The sequence below is a fragment of the Neophocaena asiaeorientalis genome, unplaced genomic scaffold, assembly GCF_003031525.2.
Source record: "Neophocaena asiaeorientalis asiaeorientalis breed wild unplaced genomic scaffold, Neophocaena_asiaeorientalis_V1.1 scaffold132, whole genome shotgun sequence".
NCBI lineage: Eukaryota > Metazoa > Chordata > Mammalia > Artiodactyla > Phocoenidae > Neophocaena > Neophocaena asiaeorientalis.
The window spans coordinates 2904995-2927232 of record NW_020173393.1 but is presented as its reverse complement, the minus strand read 5'-3'; the positions used below and the strand labels follow the sequence as shown (position 1 = coordinate 2927232).

The following is a 22238-nucleotide window of genomic DNA, read 5'->3' as shown; positions in this document are numbered from 1 at the left end:
TTTTTTTTTTTTTTTTTGCCGTTCGCGGGCCTCTCACTGCTGTGGTCTCTCCCATTGCCGAGGACAGGCTCCGGACGCGCAGGCTCAGCGGCCATGGCTCACGGGCCCAGCCGCTCCGCGGCACGCGGGATCCTCCCGGACCGGGGCACGAACCCGTGCCCCCTGCATCGGCAGGCGGACTCTCAACCCCTGCGCCACCAGGGAAGCCCCGATGCTTCCCTTTTTCTTGGTGTGCTCTTCTTTCTCCTCCCCTGGCCAGCTTCTAGTGATATTTCAAGATTCAGCTTAAACCTGACTACATCCAGGAGGATTTCCTGAGCCCTTCCCCCTGAGTACTACCACATGATATCAGTACTTCTGGGCATTGTGTGTAGAAGCAGCTAACTGATTATTATGATAATTTATTCACCTTAACTGTGGCTTCCAAGAGGGAAGGCATCATACCTAGCTTACTTGCTGTGATCTCAGCAACTAGCACAGTTCCCAGGCCTGAGGAAGCCGTGAGTTAACATCTGATGAATCTGGGAGGATTTTCTCCTGAATGACACCCTGCTGTTCTTTCAAGGGCAGGAACTGCATTTTTCTTTCCCCTCATGACTCAGCGCATGGTAAGTGCTCAGTAGGGACTGGCAGTGGCTACCGAGAATACTCACATCTAACTCTGGGAGTTATTGGGCTATTTGTAAAAGGCTGGTGAAGTCTGTAACCATGGTAAATGTAGTCCTAATATACAGACCAGGCTCCTAAGTTTAATAAAACCTGAATATCGCCTTCTCCCTGCAATTCCCCTTCAGGTTTAGTATAGAATAACCTGGGTTTTAACCTTAACTCTGACACTGGATAGTTCTAAAACATGCATAAGTTATTGAAACCCGGTAAGCCTCAGCTGTCCTATAACATGGAGGTAATGATACCTACTTTATATGGTTTTTCATTCATTCCTTTGAATCAGCAAGTATTTGCAGTGCACCCTGCATTCACTGGGCTAGGTGCTGGGGATGCAGTGTGAATAAATAGACGTGGTCCCTGCCTTCAAGGGGCTTGGAGTCTAGTGCCAGCAATAGACTGGATTTAATCAATCATCAGAAATAAATGTTAAGCAGCCCCAGCAGTGTGGTCCAGAGAGATGACGATCCAGATCTTGGTTGGCAGTGGAGTGGAGAGGGTTGGTTGACCAAAGATTAAGTGAACTCTATGTGAGGCAGCTAGCACACAGCAAGTGCTCAATAAAGGCTAGCTTTTTGGCAGGTCAGGGTCTTTGCTCAGAAAAGCTGGCAAAGGATTAACTGGGATTAACTGGGAAGATGAAGAGGAGCCAGGGAGAACAGAGAGAACTCAGAGGGAGAGAATGAGACCAGCTCTGGTTTTCTGCCTAGGTGTGTGTGCTGGTAAGAGACCGGGCTGGTGGCCTGGAATGCCCGGCTTTCGCTGGTTTGGGAATACCCCTGAGTCGGGCCTCAGAACTTCTGTCCTTGAGAAGAACATTTGGGGGTCTGCTCATCAGTGAGACCTGCCTCCACACCCTCTAAACACACAGGATGGAGGAGTTTCTGGAAGCCACATCTATAGTTTAAGATCCACTCCCCAGGGCCAGAGATTATGACTTAGTTGCTGTGGATACTGGAAAGCATCTCAGATGATTCTAATATGAATTCTGTAAAAGTTTTCCACTGACCTACAGTTAGCCACCATGCTCTGTTCTTCTGTTGTAAAACCTGCTAACTGATGCCCTTAGCACCCTGATGTGCCTGGCCAGCAGCCTATGCCCTAGCAAATCCACGCCTCTGTTCCCACATGTGGAACTGTGTGTTTATTTAAGACTGTTCCTAAACCTGTTTACCTCCATTGTACTCATTATTGAAATTTTGTTATTTATTAATATTTGTTCTCTAAACCAATGGACTATGAGTGTACAGAAGAAGAGTCTTCTCCAAACACAAGCTGAATGTTTTTGGATGTTCACAGGGAGACAGTTCCTTAAAAATCGCTCCCAAATTTGGCATGAATGGGATAACTATAAAAGGTTGGAACAAAATTATAGAAATCTAGACGTTTTCTACACTCGGACTACGTTGCAGTGTCTTTAATTTCTTGCTCCATTTTAAAGAAACCAACAGAAACTGGAAATTATAGATGATACGTTACAGGAATGGAAGACAGTGGGAAACTCCACTGCCATCATAAAAAAGGCTTTGCCGGGAATTCCCTGGCGGTCCAGTGGTCAGGAGTCTATGCTTTCACTGCCTAGGGCCCGGGTTCGATCCCTGGTCGGGGAACTAAGATCCCGCAAGCCGCGAAGCACAGTCTCTCTCTCCCCCCCCCAAAAAAGCTTTGCCATCAAAAGATTAGTGAATGAAAAAGACTGAATATCTATACACTATACGTAAATGTGATATAAATGAAAATAAATGTCATAAGATATATAAATCATTTTAAAAATCTTTCTAACATTCAGTTAACCAGCTTGCATTTGGTATTGATGACATCAGATAAGAGGGCTTCTGTGGTTTTAAACGTCAGTGTGAATACATTTGCTTTGACAAAGAGAAAGCAAGGGAAGGAAGACACCGAAAGGGTAATCAAAACTAAGTCTAGGAAAATAAGCAAGTAACCACACGCCAGCACCCTGACGTGCGACTTTCCCATAGGGTCTGAATCCAAGTTTTGGATGAGTTTAGTTAGGGCAAAACTGCACTTTTCATTCCTTCTCAGGAAAAGGATGCCTGTGGCCTGAGTCACTGGGGCCTCTATCCACTACCTGGTCTGCAGGAATCTTCCCAACGTGGTAGGTACGGCTCATCCGGTTCTGACCATAAGAGGCCAAACTGGAGGTGTATGGCCTGTGGAAAATTTTCCTGGCTGTATAACTTAATAATCCATTAAGGCAGGATCTCCAAAAACTGTGTTTCGCAAAACTGGTGTTAATGTATTTTATCATGGAAAAAAAGAAAAACAATTCTGAAGTCAAGACTGTTTGAGGAGGTTAAATGAAATGAGAGTTTTCCTGCCTGTGGGAGTTTGTCAGAACTCCTAAAGTGCTCCTGGGGACCATGAGTCTCCGTGAGGAGATGCTAGTTAATCAGAAGACCCTTCTTGCAGAACACCTGTCAGGATTAGTATTCCATGGAACCCACTTTGGGAAATGACCATAAGGCGCACATCAGTTTAACCTGGTGGGGTCAGGGGAGCAGGTATTATTGTACAGCTATTGTTGGTTGTTGCTTACCCAACAACAATTGTCCTCTTTGCTAATACAGCCTTAATTTTTGTCCCAGGGTCCAGTATTCCTCCCATGTGACTCAGAGTAAGGTCTCCAATCCAGGGGCAAATCTTGATTGCTCTAAGCCAGGCATTCGGGAATTCCCTGGTGGTCCAGTGGTTAGGACTCGGTGCTTTCACTGCCAGGGCCCGGGTTCAGTCGCTGGTAGGGGAACTAAGATCCTGCAAGCTGCAAGGCACAGCCAAAAAAAAAAAAGGCCAGGCATTCAAGTCTATCCACCTTGCCAGTGATTGGATTAGACATGAGCATATGAACATGTGATGAACTCTGGCATTGAGACCTGAGGTAAGTCAGCAAAAGGTGTGGGGCAAGGGAGACAAGAAAGAGTTCTTAGTTCTTCTGAAGAGGTACTTGTGGAGAAACATACCCTCTTTTTCTGCTGGATGTTGTCGCATGTGGACATGACTCCTGGAGCTGTGGCAGCCATATTGGGACCATGAGGGGAACTAGCTGAGAACAAAACTGACACTCTGTGGATGGCAGAGCAAAAAGGTAGCAGGAACCTGGGTCTTGCTGATGCTGTTGTGCCTCCAAATTAACCAGTCCTGAGACTTGCCTACCTCTGGATTCTTGTTTATGTGTGATTAGAAATATCCTTATTAAACAAGGTCTGTGCTGTCCAATACGGTAGCCATTAGATGCGTGTGGTTATTGAGCACTGAATTTAAAAGTTTTAGTACAGGGACTTCCCTGGTAGCGCAGTGGTTAAGAATCCGCCTCCCAATGCAGGCAACACAGGTTTGAGCCCTAGTCTGGGAAGATCCCACAAGCCTCAGAGCAACTAAGCCCACGTGCCACAACTACTGAGCCTGCGCTCTAGAGCCCGCGCACCTCAACAAAGAGTAGCCCCTGCTCGCCGCAACTAGGAAAGCCAGTGCACAGCAACGAAGACCCAGTGCAGCCAATGAATAAATAAATAAATGAATAAAAATAAAAAGATTTAGTACAACAAAGAATGTAAAATATCTCACTAATAATTACATATTGATTACATGTGGAGATTATAATATTTGGGGTAATGGGTTAAATAAAAGATGTGATTAAAATTCATTTCACCTTTTTAAATGTGGCTACTGGAAAATTTTAAATTATGTTTGGAGCCCATGTCATATTTTTGTTGGAAAGGGCTAGTTTAGGTCATCTGGAGTTAGGGTTTTCTGTTACTTGCAGACAGAAAAAAATATCCAAACAGATACAAGTATTAGCATTCTGATTTGACAGTGGGAAAAACTGACACTCCCCAAAAAAAAAAAAAAAAAAAAAAAAGTAAATAACTTGCTTATGATCACACCAGTGTAGCAGTTGTTGGTGATCACAGCCAAGCATCCTGGCCAGTGCTTTCTCCTCTGTACCTCTAAGAACCTCAGAATACCCCTTACAAGTGAAAGATTCAGAAACCCTCACCCAAACCTCAGCTCGGAAGAAAGCATGACCGTTTTAGAAACCCAAGGGGAGACAGAGAAGAGACTTGTGGGTCAGACCATGGATTCTGCCTCCAAATACAGAATGACTACTGAGAACACCATCCCCTCTGGCCAGTGACACCTGCCTATTTCTAGGAAACTGAGGTCCAACTGTCAGTATCCCTAGGGGACTGAACAGAGATGGAGAGAAAGTAATCAGGAGTAGCTCCTCTCCAGGGGTCCCCACTGCCCATGGAAGTCCTTACCTGACAGTTCAGTGTCTTCATGACCTGGTCCCAGCTCACCTTCTCAGTTTTCCTCCCCAAATCCCCCAAAGCCTACTTTCAAAGCCACCACCTTCAGAAACCTACCCAGGCCACCTTCCTTCCTCCAAACTCTCATCACTTCTTCCCACCTATGGCCGCTATCTTGTCTATATATTGTCTATTTTGTCCAACAGCCATCTCTGATCCTTCTCCAAGTCCTCTCACGTAGTCTTAGAAGTTAGTTCAAGATCTTTGGGCAGGACCATGGAAGCATCAACAATAGATTTCAGACAGGGTTTAAGATAGAGCATGGCAGGTAGGGGAGTGAGCGCCAGAAGAGTCCAAGGGTCACGGCTGTTGTCCAGGCACCCTAAATCAGATGAGGTAAACCAGGAATGCACATTGTGGTGAACACACATGCCCATGCCATGGACAGCCACATAGATGCTCTTGACTATAGGGGACCCATACCACCTTGATGAAGACCATGGATCCTGTGTCCCAGAGAGAGCAAGTCAAACCTGAGACATCTTTGGGAGCAGCAAAGAATAATGGAAATTGCTTGGGTTTTGGAAACAGACCTGACTCTGAATATCTCTTTAATCTCTCCCCACTTCCCTTTATCTCCACTCCGTCCATCTAGTGCAGGGCTGTGCCAATATTCCCTGGTTAACTACAGTAGCGTCTGCCCTGGTCTTTGCCTCCCCAGATACCCACTTCAATCCAGCTTCGCTGCCGCCAGAGTCATCTCCTTTGTAAGATGCAGATGTGATCAGGTTATCCCCACGTAAAACTTTGTGACGGCTTCCCAGTACCTTGAGGGAGGATTGTCCCCTAGGAAACATATTCTGAGACTGAGATTGCATGTGGGTGATTTTGGGGGGAGGGCTCTCAGGGCAAACAGCCATAAGGAAGGAAGCAGGCTTCAATAAGTGGAAGAAGTTGAACAGTTGCAGCTAAAGCCTCACTGGATCGCATGGGGATCTCTGGAGCTGGTATGGCCCTTCAGAGTTGTCCAAAATCAAAGCAAGGAGGCTGGGTCTTTGTACTCCTGTATCAACTAGTCCTTAACTGTGGGTTACCCCCAGAGGGGGGCACCTCCTTTTGACAGAGGGCAATGGCCAGCTATGAGCCATCAGCAGCCCAAACTTCCGGCAGCTGGGGAAAAGAGGACCCTGCTCCTGCGGCATGTCTGAGGGTGTCCCACAGCATCTGCTGTAAGGATGAAATTCAAACTCTTCGTTGTGACCCACAAAGCCCTCTTGGCTTGGGCCCTGCCAACCCTCCAGCCTCATGTATCCCACTCTCTCTCCCAGTCTCTGTGCTCCCACCTTTTCTTTTTTATTTATTTGTTTATTTTTTCAGTACGCGGGCCTCTCACTGTTGTGGCCTCTCCCGTTGCGGAGCACAGGCTCCGGACGTGCAGGCTCAGCGGCCACGGTTCACGGGCCCAGCCACTCCGCGGCATGTGGGATCTTCCCGGACCGGGGCACGAACCCGCGTCCCCTGCATCGGCAGGCGGGCTCTCAACCACTGCGCCACCAGGGAAGCCCCCACCTTTTCTTGAACACAGCATGCTCCGTTCCCACCTCCAAGCCTTTGCACTCAGTATTCCTTTTGTCCGGCACCATGTGGTCCTCCCATCACCCATCCTTAAGATCTCAGCCTCAAGGCTAAGATCACTTCCTCAAGGAAGCCTTCTCTGATTACCCGACCAGACTAGGCTCACCCATTATCAGCTCATAAACCCTCTACTTGCCCTTCAAATTATTTATCCCATGTTGTAATTAAATAACTGTCCAATGCTGGTCTCTGCTGTTAGAATGCACACTCTTGAGGGCAGGGACCCAATGCCTTGCTCACCACAGCATCTCCAGCCCTCAATGTGATGCCCAGAGAAGGCATCCAGCAGCTACTGTCAAATGAGTACATGAGTACCTGGCCCTGGACAAGTTCTTTTTGAGTCTATCTCTGCTCAGCAAAGGAAGCAAAGCAATTATCCTTGCAGGGTTGCTGTAAGTGTCCTGTGAGTTATCTAGCAGAGACCTCAGACTCTCGATAAATGTTGGCTCCCTTCACTTCTTGGGAAAGGATTGCAGGGTGACCAGTCATCCCCGTTTGCCTGAGATTGAGGGGTTTCCCAAGAAACTTTAATACTTTCAGTACTAAAACTAGGACAGTTCCCAGGCAAACCAGGAGGGTTGGAAACTGGGAGGGTTGGTTGCCCTAAATTTGGGTGGGAAGGAGAGAAGTGCATTTCATATTAGCACATTGTTCCTGGTATGCTGGTAAAACAGCTCTTTGGAAAAACAAACAACCCTGATTCATCGCGTCGGCCAATTTCCATCATCTAAATATTCCCACCCTGGCCAGTGAAGCTACCAGCGGTCGAACAGCCAGCTTGCAAAATTCCTGAAAACTTAACAATGGGCCGTCATGCACCAGTAGGAGCTGATGCCAGTGCCCCGTAGCTAATACAGACTGTCGCGTTCCTGATATCCACACATGCACAACAGGGTCATAGACAACCTCAACTCGGGGGTAAGTGAGAATATTTCAATCCCAAGAAAGGCACAGCTGGAATGGACCTTGAAGACCATCTAGTCCAAGGCAACAAGTCATCTGTCACATGGGCTACCACTTCCCCATCCTGTGTCCACAACAGACATTGTTAATCGATCATGATGCTGAATCCTAATAAGGCGGAGCAGTCTCCCCTTACCACCTCTCCGGGCAGCCACAGTCGAGTAGCTGATGTTGCATGTGCGAGAAATCGACTTACCTCCAGGAGTAAGTGTGGTTCAGCCCCTCATTATACAGGGGAGGAAGCTTAGGCGCAGAGTGGTACAGGGACCTACCCAAAGCCACACAGCCAGGCAGTAACTCAGCTGGCACTAAAGAACAGATCGCCTGCCTTCCTTGCCCTTTCAATCCTGCTTTACCTTGAAGAGCTGAATACCCCAGAGTGGGGCAGAATGAAGGGAACTCCTTTGGGATCTGAGCCTAGATTCCGGGGGACTCTCCTTAGAGCCTCCAAACTCTCTTTGTACCCTGAAGGCTTCTTAGCATGTCAGCGTATAAACGTTTACGTGTTGCGGGGAGAGCACTTCTGAAAAACTTACAAAGTTGCACATGCCCATTGCATAAAATTCAAACAACAGAGGAGTATTTAAAATAAAAAAAACTCTTGTATTGTCTCCCCAGAGGTAATCACTGTTAACAATTTCAGTCCTTCCAGGACCTTTTCTACTTATTTACAAGCCTGTATATATCACAAGTGAACTAAAAGATTAGCTGCTCCCCACCCTAACACCTTCCCCCCGCAATAAATATTTGTCCAGTGGCTCTTGTTTGCTTAAAATGTCTTAGATTCCTTTCCATATGAGTATAGGTGGGTCTGTCCCTGTCCTTCCCCCCTTCCCCCGGCTGCGCCGTGTAGCATACAGGAATCTTAGTTCCCCGACCAGGGCTCGAACCCACGCCCCCTGCAGTGGAAGCTCAGAGTCTTAACCACTGGACCACCAGGGAAGTCCCTGTCTCTGTCTTGTTTTTTTTTTTCTCCCTCTCTCTTTTTAAACTTTTTTTTTTTTAATTGAGGTGTAGTTCTGCCTCGGTCTTTTTAATGGTTTTCGTACTTCCTGGCATGGTCTTATGAATTAATTGAATAGTCCCTTTGGGTGGGCATATAGATGCTCTTCCGTTTTTCCTGTAACAATCCCAAGGCCTTGCTCTCTGGCTCGCCTGCGAGGTGGTCCCGAAGTCCCCTCCTGTGGCCCCCAAATGCTACCTCCCATCAAACTCCACTGTCTCTGGTTTCGCAGGATCACCAACAGGGGATTAATCAGGTGACACTGAGCGGATGCTGACAACCCTGGGGCCTCGGGGGAAGCATCTTTGCCAGGCCCTGGGTCAGCTCAACAACGCTGAGGGCCTTGGAAGCCAGAAATAATTGAGTGTGGGGGAGGAAAGGGATCAAGGGGAGACGGCCTGGGCTCAGACCCCCCACTGGTTGCTCAGGGATCCCTGTCTGTGTGCACGCCCGCCCACAACCCTCACCTCACGCCCACGTGCCGTGTTTAACGGGCTTTGCTGACTCTCAGTATACGCACCGAGCTCCCGACCTTCCCTCTTCAAACCCTCACCCTATCTTAGCTCAGGGCAACGCCATCCTTTGTGGCTCAGGCCAAAGCCTTGGAAGCTTCCTTGACTCTTCTTTCTCTCACTCCCCCTATGCAATCTATCAGCCCAATCTTTCGGCTCCAGGTTCAAAACAGACCCAGAGCTCAACCACTTCTCCCCACCTCTGCTGATCCAGGTTGAAGGTCCAAACCATCGTCATGTCTCATTGCAATAGACACACTAATTGATCTCCCTGCTTCTACCCTTTCTGTACCACATCCTTGCCCCCAAACCGCCTCTGAACACAGTAGCCAAAGGAAGTCCTCTAAACAAAGTCAGAGCCTGTCACTTTTATAGCCCGCATTTTTCTCAGGGTAAAAGCCAGATTCTTACAATGGCCTACCAGGCCTTGCGTGAACTACCCTGTACCACACCTTCCCGGCAGGAATATTATATAGGGGATGCTGTGTCCTTCTCTGCACATCCCAACAAAGGCCCCTATTGTCTGGTTGTCCTGTCATCAATGATGTGAAATTTGATCACTTTGTTAAGACGGTATTCACAAAGGATTCAAATTTAATTAAAAATAAAAGTAAGAAAAACATTGTGCGTGCCACACAGAGCATTTCCTGCAGGTTGCGGCCCACCCTCAGGCCTCAGGGTGTGGCCCCCATTCTACACGGTTCAAATAATGGTCAGCTGCACATGCTTGAATACCTCCAGGCACAAGGTGCTCACTACTCGCCTAGGGGGAGAGGCTTCTGGAGTTCCCACTGCCCCTGATCGCCCTCTCGATTCTGCCAGGCGGGTCCGGGTCAGTCGACTCCCAGTTATGCAGTAGTTAAGTAGAGGCCTTGGTCTTGACCAGACCCAAAGCCCACCTACTCTGTGGCTCTGGCTTGGGAAAGGAAAGAAGAGAACAGGAGCGGCCCTCTGGGCTATGGCAGGAAGCAAGCCTGTCTCCCTCACCCCACACCCCGCCCTCAACCAGGGCCCTTAGAAAATGAGACTGGACATTCCTCACAAAGGTGTGGCAGCCAGGGCTGGTCCAAGCAACAGCTGCTGGGGACATGAAATTAGCAGGCCCTGGAAGCAAGCCAGCTCGATGAATGCCAAGGGCCTGGCCTTGGACAGGGGTACGTCTGGGGAGATTTGGCCAACTGGACACATGCATCCCAGAAAACAAGGCTGCAGAGAGGACTAGTGACATCCACTTCCCTGTCTCACTGAGGGTCCACTCTGTTCCCCTGGAGTCCCGGATAAATGCCAAGAAGCTGCTGTGACAGCAGCCCAGATGACTCTTATGCTGACCCCCTGGCTGTGAACTGGGACATGAGATTTCCAAGATGAGGTTAAATTATGCTGATTGTACATTCGAAATGGAATCATGCCTGTCTTGGGTTCCATCTACACTGGCAGGACCCAAGGCAGAACTAAGCAAAGTCTTGGCTTACTTAAGTGCTCCAAAATCAAAAGCTACGTTTTGTACTGAAATATTCTTCCCCAAACGGAGGCAGGTGTGGTTCAGGCCATCCTGAATTAGTTCGCCCTTTGGACTGTAAAAGAAACACAGGGAAGAGAATATATGTTTCAGCATTTCCTCCGTGCCAGGCATCCTGCCAAGTCCTTTTTATGTATTATCTCATTTCATTGTTTCAATCACATTTTGAGGGAGATTTTGACATCCCTAATGGAAAAAAGGAAATGGAAGGTGAAAGAGCTCACATGATACGCTTATGTTTGTAGACTTAAGAAGTGGCCCCACTGGGATTTGGACCCAGATCTGGCTACTCTAAGCCCCAAGTGTTTAAGTAACACAGGCTTCCTTTAGTCCCATCAGATTCTCTTAGGACTTCTACACTTGAGTTTTAAAAGCAATCAAGAAATTCTAAATTAAAAGACGTTCTTTTTAAATCTGAAAAACAACCCCCACCCCCAAAAAAATCACACCAAAACTAAGAAATTAATTTAGCAAGGTGAAAGGATTGAAAAAGCAGTGAACAATTGGAACAATGAAATTTAAAATGCCATTTATAATATCATAAAAAAGTAAAATACTTGTTAATTTTATCAAAAAAAAGTGCAAGACATTGAAAACTTTGCCGAACAAAATTAAAGAAGACCTAAATAAATAGGGATATATACCATGTCCATGATTGGAAGGCTCACTGCTGTTCAGATGGCCATTCTCTCCAAATTGATGTGTAGATCAAATGCATTTTTTCTGTAATTATTTTACTCATAATCACACAATAAATGAATGTAATGAATGCATCAGTATGAACAATGCAGCAAATTTTTAGAAAACTAACTAGGATCCAAGAAAATGGAAAAAAAGAATTTAAAAAGCAACAAGACAGTTTCCATAGACCTATATGGATGGGTCTCTTAAATTCTCTAGTGAAGAGATAATACCGTCACCTCTTTACAAACTGCCTTTGGTTCTTATGTTTATCTTAATTGTGAAGTTGTGTTGAATATACTTCAGCATAATCCATCAAATGCATTTTTAATCAAATTTCCATCAGGCTTTTTTAGTAGAAATTGACAACCTGGTTTTATCATCTATATAGAAATGGAAATGATCTAGAATAACTGAAACGGTCTTGAACAAGGAGAGCAAAGTTGGAGGATTTACTCTGATTTAAAAACTTGTTTTAAAGCTCCACTAACCAAGGCAGTGTGATATTGGCACAAAGATAGACACATAGATCAATAGAAACGATATTCCTTTGCAGAGCAAATATGTAAAGAAATATGGAGGTTAAGTTGCTTCAAGGAACCCATATCACAGGCCCAGATAATGTGACATCAGGTATTATTCGGCCTGTAGCCTGGCAAGTTCATTTAGCTCCCATGTTCAGAGTCAATTGGGCTAAAATGAGCTTAAGTCATCAGCTTTGGGAAGGATAAAGAAATCTGTATCCAGAGCATAGAAGGTTGTGTTTTTGACCCAGGTCTCATACTTAAACATTAAAATATCATTTTTTCAGTATGTAATAATAATAAAGAGCACTAACCACATGCCTAACACTGTTCTAAGTATTTTAAGTATATCAGGGCATCATTTAATTCTCTCAACAAGAGAGAACAATAATTCTATCAATAATAGCTCATAAAAGAGAAAAGAGCAAGTACAGCATATAGGAAGAGAAATACTGTTTCATGATGATTTGCTTCAGTTTTATGTTTTTGTGTGTGTGTGCATAGAATTACAATGGGAAATACATATCTTAAGGTGGGTTGTAGTCGTAAAAATTTGAAAGCCACTAGTGTAGTAGATGAGAGAGTTGTTAAGAAGTCTCAGTAATAAATTGGGAGACTGGGATTGACCTATACACACTACTATATATAAAATAGATAACTAACAAGAACCTGCTGTAAAGCACAGGGAGCTCTACTCTGTATTACAGATTATGTATAGTCTGTAATGGACTATATGGGAAAGGAGTCTTTAAAAACAGGGTGGATATATGTATGTGTATAACTGATTCACTTTGCTGTACACCTAAAACTAACACAACATTATAAATCAACTATACCCCAATAAATATTTTTTAAAAAGACCCACTACTGGGCATATACCCAGAGAAAACCATAATTCAAAAAGACACATGCACCCCAATGTTCACTGCAGCACTGTTTACACAATAGCCAGGTCGTGGAAGCAACCTAAATGCCCATCGACAGACGAATGGATAAAGAAGATGTGGTACATATATACAATGGAATATTACTCAGCCATAAAAAGGAACGAAATTGGGTCATTTGTTGAGACGTGGATGGACCTAGAGTCTGTCATACAGAGTGAAGTAAGTCAGAAAGAGAAAACCAAACATCATATATTAATGCATATATGTTGAATCTAGAAAAATGGTACAGATGAACCGGTTTGCAGGGCCGAAATAGAGACACAGATGTAGAGAACACACACGTGGACACCAAGGGGGGAAAGCCGGGGTGGCAGGGTGGGGTGGCGGTGGGATGAACTGGGAGATTGGGATTGACATGTATACACTAATATGTATAAAATAGATAGCTAGTAAAAAAAAAATATATATATATATAATTATGTTAAGGAAAAATAAAAAATAAACCTCACTAATATAATGAACGTATGATTCTTAGCACAGAGCCTGAGAGATAAAGACTAGTAAAAGCTCCGTAAATGGTAGAGACAGTTATTACTATTGTCACAGAGCCTGATAAAAACTAGTAAACACTCAACAAATGGTCAAGACCATTGTTACTACTGTCACGGCCAGCTTCATGGGCATTTAACCGGTGTAGTCACACAGGACCCTGCTCAGAAGGGTCCTGAACTTGGCTTAATGCTCTCTTGTCACCATCTTGAAATTCTTACTGATTTTGAAGAAGGGGCCCACATTTTCATTTTGCACTGTGTCCCCCAAATTATGTAGCCAGTCCTGATTATTTTGTATAGCTGTCTGTCATTTATTAAAATACTGATTCATAATATGTAAAAAATATTTAATTATCACTTACAACGATCAAATTCCACCTCTGCCTCTTATCAGCTAGAGGACCACGAGAGAATACTTACTATCTGTCTCAGTTTCCTCTTCTATAAAAGAGGGGTAACAATAGTACTTCTCCGTAAGGTTACTGTGAAAGTTTAAATAACACAACACATGCCACGTACCACGATCGGCACCTGGCACATCGTTCCTACTCCAAAAATGTTAACTATTATTATTATTAACTTCATGAAAAAAAGGCAACCTTGGGCTTGGTTTTTTCCTACTGCACATTTTGGGGAGGGGATTATTGAACTAGACCCATGGTTCTGGAATTTATCTGAGCACCAGATTACTTGGAGAATCTGATGGCTCTTTGAGGAAATACCTCCCAGAAAAACACAGATAGTCCACGCACACAGGCACACATGTTGCCTGCAGTTTCAGGCCATTTATGGGCCTCTGAGGCCAAGGCTCAGGCCCAGGCCAAGATCTGAGGAAAGCAAAGATCACTAGTGGCCCTTCTAGTCCTGGAGTCTGTGGGTCTCTGGGGAGGAAACCGCCAGGCAGTACCTTACTACTTAAGGACCGGGTGTTGCAGGCTTTGGGCTTTTAAGTCAGCAGCTATTTTTAGCTTTGCTATATATGGCCAGGGGAGGAATGTGGGGCTATAGGCAGGGGAGGGGGTGCCAGGAGGCTTAGGGCAGAGTTTGGGAGGCTGGAGCTCCTTTGCCTTGACCACCTTCCCCTTCCCAGCAAAGAATTGGAGCTTAACTTCCAGCCAAAGCAACAAGCATGGGGAAGAGAGAAGGTCTGTGGATTTAGGAGTGGCAGGGGCTTCCATGAAGATGCCAGGTCAAGTCACTTTAGAACAGTGATATTCATACTCTTTTGACCGTGACCTGCAGTAAAAAATATATATGTTTGAATCATGACACACTCATAAACACATTTTTTTGCCCATGATGAATAATTTATTAATCTACCATGAAATCATGAAAATAATAATGTGCGAATTTTCTATATTGTTGAATTTAATTTAAAGGGTCATCTTTTATTCCTGATTAAGTACTTTGTGTGGAGATATTAGTAGACGGTAGTCATCAATGTAGAAACACAGACGTTTTAATACACACACAATATATATACATATATCCATATATGTATATATATACATATATCTCCAACTGAACAAACATTTCAGGAAACAATAATTTATCTCATTCTCTATGAAACACTTTGATATTTTCTATTCTGTTCTGTTCTATTCTTTCATTTTTTAAAATGTAGGTCATGACCCAATAAATTGATTTTGCCAATGAGTCAACGTCTCCAGTTTGGGTTTGGAGCAGGCAGACACCTGTAACATTGGACTGCAAGGTAAGGTAGGGAGTGGAGGAAAGGGGACATATTATCGCTTAGCTCAGTACTTCTCAAAACTGGGGATAAGATGAAGGTTTCAGCTTGATATCCGCTGGATGGCAAGCTTTGGACCTCAGAGTCTTTGCACACTGCTCTCTCCACCTGGAGCACACGTCCTCCACCCTTGTCACCTGGTTCACTCTGGTACTTCAGAGCTCCACTTGCCACTTATTCCAGGAAGCCTCCCTGATTGCCTCAGTCTGGTTAGCTGCCTGCTTCTTGCTCCCTTAGTCCCTGGCACATCCCTGCTTGGCACCCAACACAATTTTTTCTTAGATTCTCTGGAAGGCAGGAACCTTTCCCATCCTGTTCATTTCTACACTCTCCTCACCACCCACCCACCACCCACCCAGTGTAGCGTAGCACTGGCTTCCTAATAATCACTCAGTAAATATTTATTGAATGAATTGATGATAGTTAATAGTAATAATGGCAACTACACATTTATCGCATGAGAAATCTTAGGAGAGATCAGTATAAATCCATTTTAGGGATGAGGAAACTAAAGCTCCAAGAGATCAAATAATATGATGGGGGAGGGGAATAATCCAGCGTTGCCTGACTCCCAATGGTACCTAATCACAGGATCTTATTTGTCCACATTCCCCTCAACACTGTCCAGGATGGGGCAAAGGGCAGGTCCTTAACAACCCCTGGGAGAACTGATGACAGTTTGATTAAAGAGATTTTCCGAAGCAGTGGCCACATCTAATTTTGGAGGGTTGCACTCGTAGGAGAGGATCTATGAGGTTTCCAGGCCCCCTGGATGTGGGGCTGTCCCTTTCGGGAGGAGAGTCTGGGCTTCTGACAAACCAGGGAGGCAGGCCTTCCGATGACACACCTTTCTAGGCTCCTGGACACACTTAGGCTAAAACCCAAGGCCCTGCAAGTGTGTGTGACCTGGCCCATGCCTGCCACTCCAGCGGCAGCCCCATCAGCCCGGCCTGTTCGGCTCAGTCAGGCGGATCCCGCCGCTCCGGTGTTCTTGCTGTCCTCACCCATGCCGAGCCCAGTCCTGCCTCAGAGCCTTTGCAGTCGCCATTCCCTCTGCCTGGGATCTTCCCTCCCTCTCTAGTCCTCTCCACCCTACTTCTCAGGAACTCCCCATCCAAAAACATCACTCTCTCCCTTCTCTGCTATTTTTTTCATAACATTAGTAACTTCTGAAAATTGCATATATGTTTGTTTTCTGGTTTATTTCTGTCTTCTTCACCGGACAGGGAAGTCCCTGAGGACTATGCTTGCTTACTGCCTTGGCCCCTAGGACTCACTGTGGGAGGGTGCCTGACACATAGTTGGTGATCCATGAATGAACGAATGGGTTTCCCCCGTTTTAGACATCTTGGGACATCGGCCTCTAGTTTCCCAGAAATGTGTGTCCCTGAGACTCACATCCAGGCCCCCAACACACACAAACCGTGGTTTGGGGAGGGGAAAGAAGGAACTTTCAGCACGTGCGTCCTTGCACCACTTTGCATGGATAACTGATGTCCAGCAAGCATGCAAGGGTTATCTCCATTTGGTAATCGGAGAATCTGAAGCTTGCTCTCTACTTGTCCCCAGTGTGTAGTGTAGTGTCCGGCATAAGCATCTGGTGAACCTAATTGCACCGAATTGCAGAGATTCCGCAAACTGCTCAAGGTCACCAAATTAGGAAACGTGGAGCCAGATTTTGTTCAGTTCCAGCCAGGGTTGCGTGGCCGCCATAGTGCCATAGAAACTCCAGGGACACAACCTGTTAACATCCAGATGCATTCGAGGGTGGGCCCTCAGACATTCACCAGTTGGTAGCCCAGTCAGGAGCCCATCCTGCACCTGAGGCCATTCTCTATCTGCTTCTCAAACATAATTTTCCCATCAAGGTTCAGTTCAGATGTCACCTCCTCGAAAGCATCCCCCTGATCTCCTCAAATCTAACTTCTCTTTCCTGCCACAGCACTCTGTGAATACTTGTGTATAATTGTTTGTCCACAAGCCTATCTTTGAACCCATGGGATGTATCTTGTTCCTCTTTATATCGAACCCTTTTTACAGTGCCTGGTGGATAGGTGGTACTACAGGAATATGCACTGAATGAAAGGATGCTTGGATGGATGGGTGGATGGACAAATGGGTGGATGGATGAATGACTGGAAGAACAGATAAATGGATGGATGGATGGATAACTGGGTGGATGGATGGATGAATGGATATGTGGATGGATGAATGGGTGGATGGATGGATGGATAGATAGATGAATGGTTGGAAGAACAGATACATGGGTGGATGGATGGATGAGTGGGTGGACAGATGGATGAATGGGTATGTGTAGGATGGGTGAGCAGGTGGGGGGATGGATGGATGAATGAATGAATACTTTTCATGATCTATTGATTGAAAATAATTTTCATGGCACAGTTGACATTAGACACCAATTCTTCTGGAGCATATTCCACATCTGATGGTACACCTAGCATGCAACAGTAGCAGTAGTGTCTTACTGAAGGTGTATTTCTATGGCAGGCCTTGCATTAGAAGCACTTCTGCCAATCCTCTCAATAGCTCCGTTATTGACCCCACTTTACTAACAAGGAAATGGATGCAGACAGAGGCGGAGCCGCTTGCCCGAAGCCACACAGCAGATAACATCCTGGCACCTCTGATCTGGTGCTGTACTGCCCCTGGATCTTCCCACCCACCACCCGTCTTCCTCACCCTGCCTGGCCCCTCCCCCAGGTCCGCAGGCCCCAGGCTGGGCTCACCTCCATCTGCATAGGTCTCCGTGCCGTAGCCGTCCTGCAGGCCATTGTTCCAAGTGCCCTCATACTTGGCACCGCTGCTGCTGCTCTGCCGGGTTCCGTAGCGTCCCTTGAAGCCGTGCGTCCACTCACCCTTGTACAGCCAGCGTCCCTTGGTCTCTATGCCCAGTCCATGCCGTTTGCCCTGGCTCCAGTATCCCTCGAAGGTGTTTCCGCTGGGCCAGGTATACACACCCGCCACTTCAAAGCCAAAGTTCCAGGAGCCCGAGTATTCGCCCTGGCCCTTGGGGCCCGTGCACAGTCCGTGCCCGTGGGCCTTTCCCCCCTCCCAGCCCCCGCAGTACGCCCCGCCATCATCAAAGTCAAAGCGGCCCCCGCTCATCTCATCGTAGCCCCTGACCACCTCACCGTCCTCCAGCTTCGGGGGAGAGGGCAATGGGGGGGGTGGTGCCAACGACTCTCTCCAAGCAGCTCAGGGCCGCCCCCCCCCCTCACCGGACTCACTGCGCCCCTGGAGGGGGTAAGCAAGATGCCACCCGAGGCTGAAGGAACCCAGGAGCCAAGTCAGCACTGGGTCGGCTGGTCAGTGCCATGCCTGGGAGGCCCCCACTCACTCAGCCAGAGGAAGGCTGCCAGCTGGGAAGGAAGTGGGAAGGAGAGGTTCAAAGTGTCCACGGAGTGTCCCAAACCTGGCTTCCATGCAGTCAAAGGAAAAACGGTGTGATCCCTTTAAGAAGTGCAGTGAAAGGGATAGGGTGGAGGGGTCCCCAGTCCGTTTTCAAAGAGGAGAAATTCCCCCTCGGTGACAACCCCCAGCCCGAGGCTGAATTCCTGCAGCCGGCTGGCCCCCTTCTCCTCCACCCCCGGTGGGTGTGCAGGGCTGTGATTCCCCAACCCCTGCCCCGCCCCTCTCCAATCCTGCCCTCCTCCTGGGATGGAAAGGTCAGTGTTGCCCTAACAAGGCCATTGGAGCTCAGAAGCTGCTCCCAAAATAACCCCCTGGCCGGCCCAGCCTCCTTCAAAGTGGGAGGGGTATTTCAAACTGGGCTAGCGCTTCAGACTCAGGGAGTGGTTGGAGGGATGAGCACGGGAAGTTGAGAACTAAGCGTGGGCAGCTGGGGACATTTGGTGGCTTTTCTTCTCTTGGGTAAGAGCTCCCTTCCACCTAACTGGTCCCCTGAGTCTGCAGGCAGGGACAGGAGAGGAAGACCAGCAGAACACCCGGTCCCAGAGCACTTAGAATCCCCCAGAGCATAGAAGTTAGCAAATCTCAGCCCCAGCACCACTCACATGCTCCCGCAGGACCTGGGGCTATTATAGCACCACTGCCAACCCCATAAAGGAATCTGGTGACCTAAAGAGAAAGGAACGGGGCATGGGTTCACATATGCTTTTGAGAGTGGAGGAGCGAACTCAGGAAGAGAGGTGAGGTTCTGGAGACAAGAGTTGGGAAGATAAAGCGAGTCTGAGTCTAGCACAACCCCAAATTCCCTCCCTTCCCCCCAACCCTGGGAAAACCCTGGAAAGAACACAGTGCAAGAAGCACGGGTCATGGATCACTCCCTTTCTCTCTTCTGACAGGCAGGGAGGCTGCCCTCCTCTCTCTAGTTCTGAGACACAGTGTTGCTGGTTGTATTGGAATGAGGTCGTCTCAGAAATACTCAAGGGGGCTTCCCTGGTGGCGCAGTGGTTATTTTTTTTTTTAATTCCCTTTCCAAGCTCTCTTTTGCTGTGTTGTCCTAAGAGCCTGGGAGGCCAGACTTCAGAAAGCTCTTGGGGCAGGGTCAAGAGCAAAGGGACTGACCAGCACTCAGGTTCCCACCAAAATCCAGTGAAAGGGACAAATAAATCTCCAAGACGAGAGACAGTGGCCAAGGCTAAAGACTGGAAATTCCAACTGAGCCCAGGGTTACCAGGAACACGGAGTAATTCTGGGAAAGGTAGGAGCCACCAAGCACAGGAAGCTGTGTGTGTGTGTGTGTGTGTGAGATGGGTGAGGAGGAGGATAGAAATCACCAAAAAAGCAAGCACAGAAGTGACTTGAGAACATTCAACTATTATTATCTGACTTCAGACTAATCCGTCATACTCCAAATCCCATGATGACTTAGGCCACTTAAAGTCGCTGCAGAAGATGTGTTCTTGTCTAAGGAATGGATAGAAAAGCCTCTCTCCCTTCACCCCAGCTGATCCTGGTTCTTACCACTTGGTTCCTTCCTCGTTCACAACCCTCTGTCTTAAAGAGCCCTTCTCTGCCCACATTTCACCCCCAGGTAGAAACACCCAGCCCCACAGCTCTCTACTGCTGGTTCTTTGCCAAGATGACATGCAGCAAAAAGCAGTAGATAAAGACTGTATCATCTGGGTTTTGATTCACTCCTCCCGCGGGTTGACCAACGGCCTGCTTGCACAATTCACAGCTGAGAGCACCTCAGTGCTGCCCCCAGAGAGTTCTGCTGTTGCCACTTCTGCTGGGTCTTTGGAAAATCACAAGTTTCTTTCTAGCTCTGCTCTCCAGGGGAGAGGAAAGAGCATCTCAAACTGGAAGCCAGAGGGAGTTCAATACCCTTTGTATTTAAATGCCAGCCAAATCACCATAATCCTGTTCTAAGGCTGGTGGCTACTGTGTTCTAGGGAGCTGTTCCTCCTGCATAAGTGTAGCCACCGTACAGCTCCGTACGGTGGTTCCCTACCAAGGGTGGGTACGTGTAAGAATCACCTGTAGAAAAAAAAAAAAAAGAATCACCTGTAGAACTTAAAAACATGAACAGAGTCCCACCCCATCTCAAACCTACTGAGTTAGATTGTCCTAGGAGAAGGCTTGGGCACTTGCATTCTTTTTAAAAGCTCCTCAGATGAATCTGACTCTCATCCCTGGTTAAGAACGACTGTGGGGGGAGTGGGGGGTGGGGATGAATTGGGAGATTGGGACTGACATATATACACTAATATGTAAAAAATAGATAACTAAAAAGAACCTGCTTATAAAAATAAATAAATAAATAAAATTTAAAAAAAACCACACACAAATGGGGAGGGGTTTAAAAGTCATCTTGTCCAATCCCTATCAATATATCCAGGAGATTTTTCACAGAGCTAGAGCAAATAATCCTAACATTTATGTGGAACTGCAAAGGAGCCCGAATTGCCATAGCAATCCTGAGGAAAAAGAACAAAGCTGGAAATATAACCCTCCCAGACTTCAGACTATACTACAAAGCTACAGTGATCAAAACAGTGTGGTACTGGCACAAAAACAGACACATAGATCAATGCAACAGAATAGAGAGCCCAGAAATAAACCTACGTACCTATGATTGATTAATCTATGACCAAAGAGGCAAGAATACACAATGGAGAAAAGACAGTCTCTTCAACAAGTAGTGCTGGGAAAACTGGACAGACACACATTAAAAAAAAAGAAAACCACTGTATGTTTTCAAATTAAAAAACAGTTCCTTAATCATGTACAAATTCATGCATCCACTTACTTACCATCGGCTGTGTCAGGTAGATAGTTGTGGAGTTAGATTTGTGTTCAGATCCCAATTCTGCCCCTCAGAAGCTGTGTGACCTTGGACAAATTGTTAATTTCTCTAAGCCACAAATTCTTCATCTGTAAAAGTACCTATCTCAAAGGATTCTTGGTATTAAGGATAATAGTATCTACCTTATATGGCTGGGTATTATGTGAGTTAATGCTGTAAAAAGGCTTATAACAGACAAAACACCTAATAAATGTTAACTAATATCAATATTATCCTCACATGACAAGTTGCTTTTCAAACTATCATGATTAATAAAATAGTCACCAAAGAAGGAAGAATCACCCCCTAAATATTAAGTATATTGACACTGAAGCACTCCTTACGCTTCCCAGTACATGTTTACTCAACGTTACCCTGTGGTTTTTCCTTTTTTAAACTGATAAAATGTGTTATTGGTAAAGGGACACTTTGATTTCTTAAAGTTTAAGTAAATTCTTTGCCAAATTTGGTACTGGCCTTACGTGACCAGCCATCCCTTTTTTGCATCTCCCTTTAAACCAGTGAGTTTCAAGGAAAGGGAGACCCCTTGTGGCCATATGTGCATTACAACAGATTTTTCTTAGGAAAACCAAGTTCTTTCAAACCAAAGAGAATGGTCTTGGGATGAATTTTAAACTGTTTTTATAGGTAGCTGTCCCATTCTCTCTTTTTCACAGGGTTTTTCTCACTCCATGGTTCTGTTCTTTGGTCGGAGGGGGCAGTCACTTGCTTCCTCTATTTCTTTCTCAACTTCTCAAGCATGGCTTCTTCCTAGGGAAGGTGGAGAGGAGAGAACTGAAAATGCAGAACAGAGCAGAAATGCACACAGGTATCCGCTTGAGTTTCTTCTCAGCCATCAAAGACTTAGCTGAAGAAGGCTCACCTCCCAGACAAGTTACCTGGCTGGGTTATGTGCCTTCCCACATACTGGCTCCTCCCTCAAACTATGAGCTGTTTGAAGCAAAGATTACCTTGATTCCACAAAAAAAAAAAAAAAAAAAAAAA

At 46.2% G+C, this 22238-nt stretch overlaps 1 protein-coding gene across 1 annotated transcript in view; it reads right to left on the bottom strand.

The window, feature by feature from the left end:
• The window catches only part of JPH2 (junctophilin 2), a 62039-nt gene extending 43507 nt beyond the window's left edge, over window positions 1–18532 (bottom strand). Inside the window, 1 exon segment of the mRNA XM_024746807.1 lies at window positions 17710–18532. Coding sequence (XP_024602575.1) covers window positions 17710–18088 — 379 coding nt within the window. The 5' untranslated portion in view covers window positions 18089–18532.
• Window positions 18533–22238: the final 3706 nt, after the last annotated feature.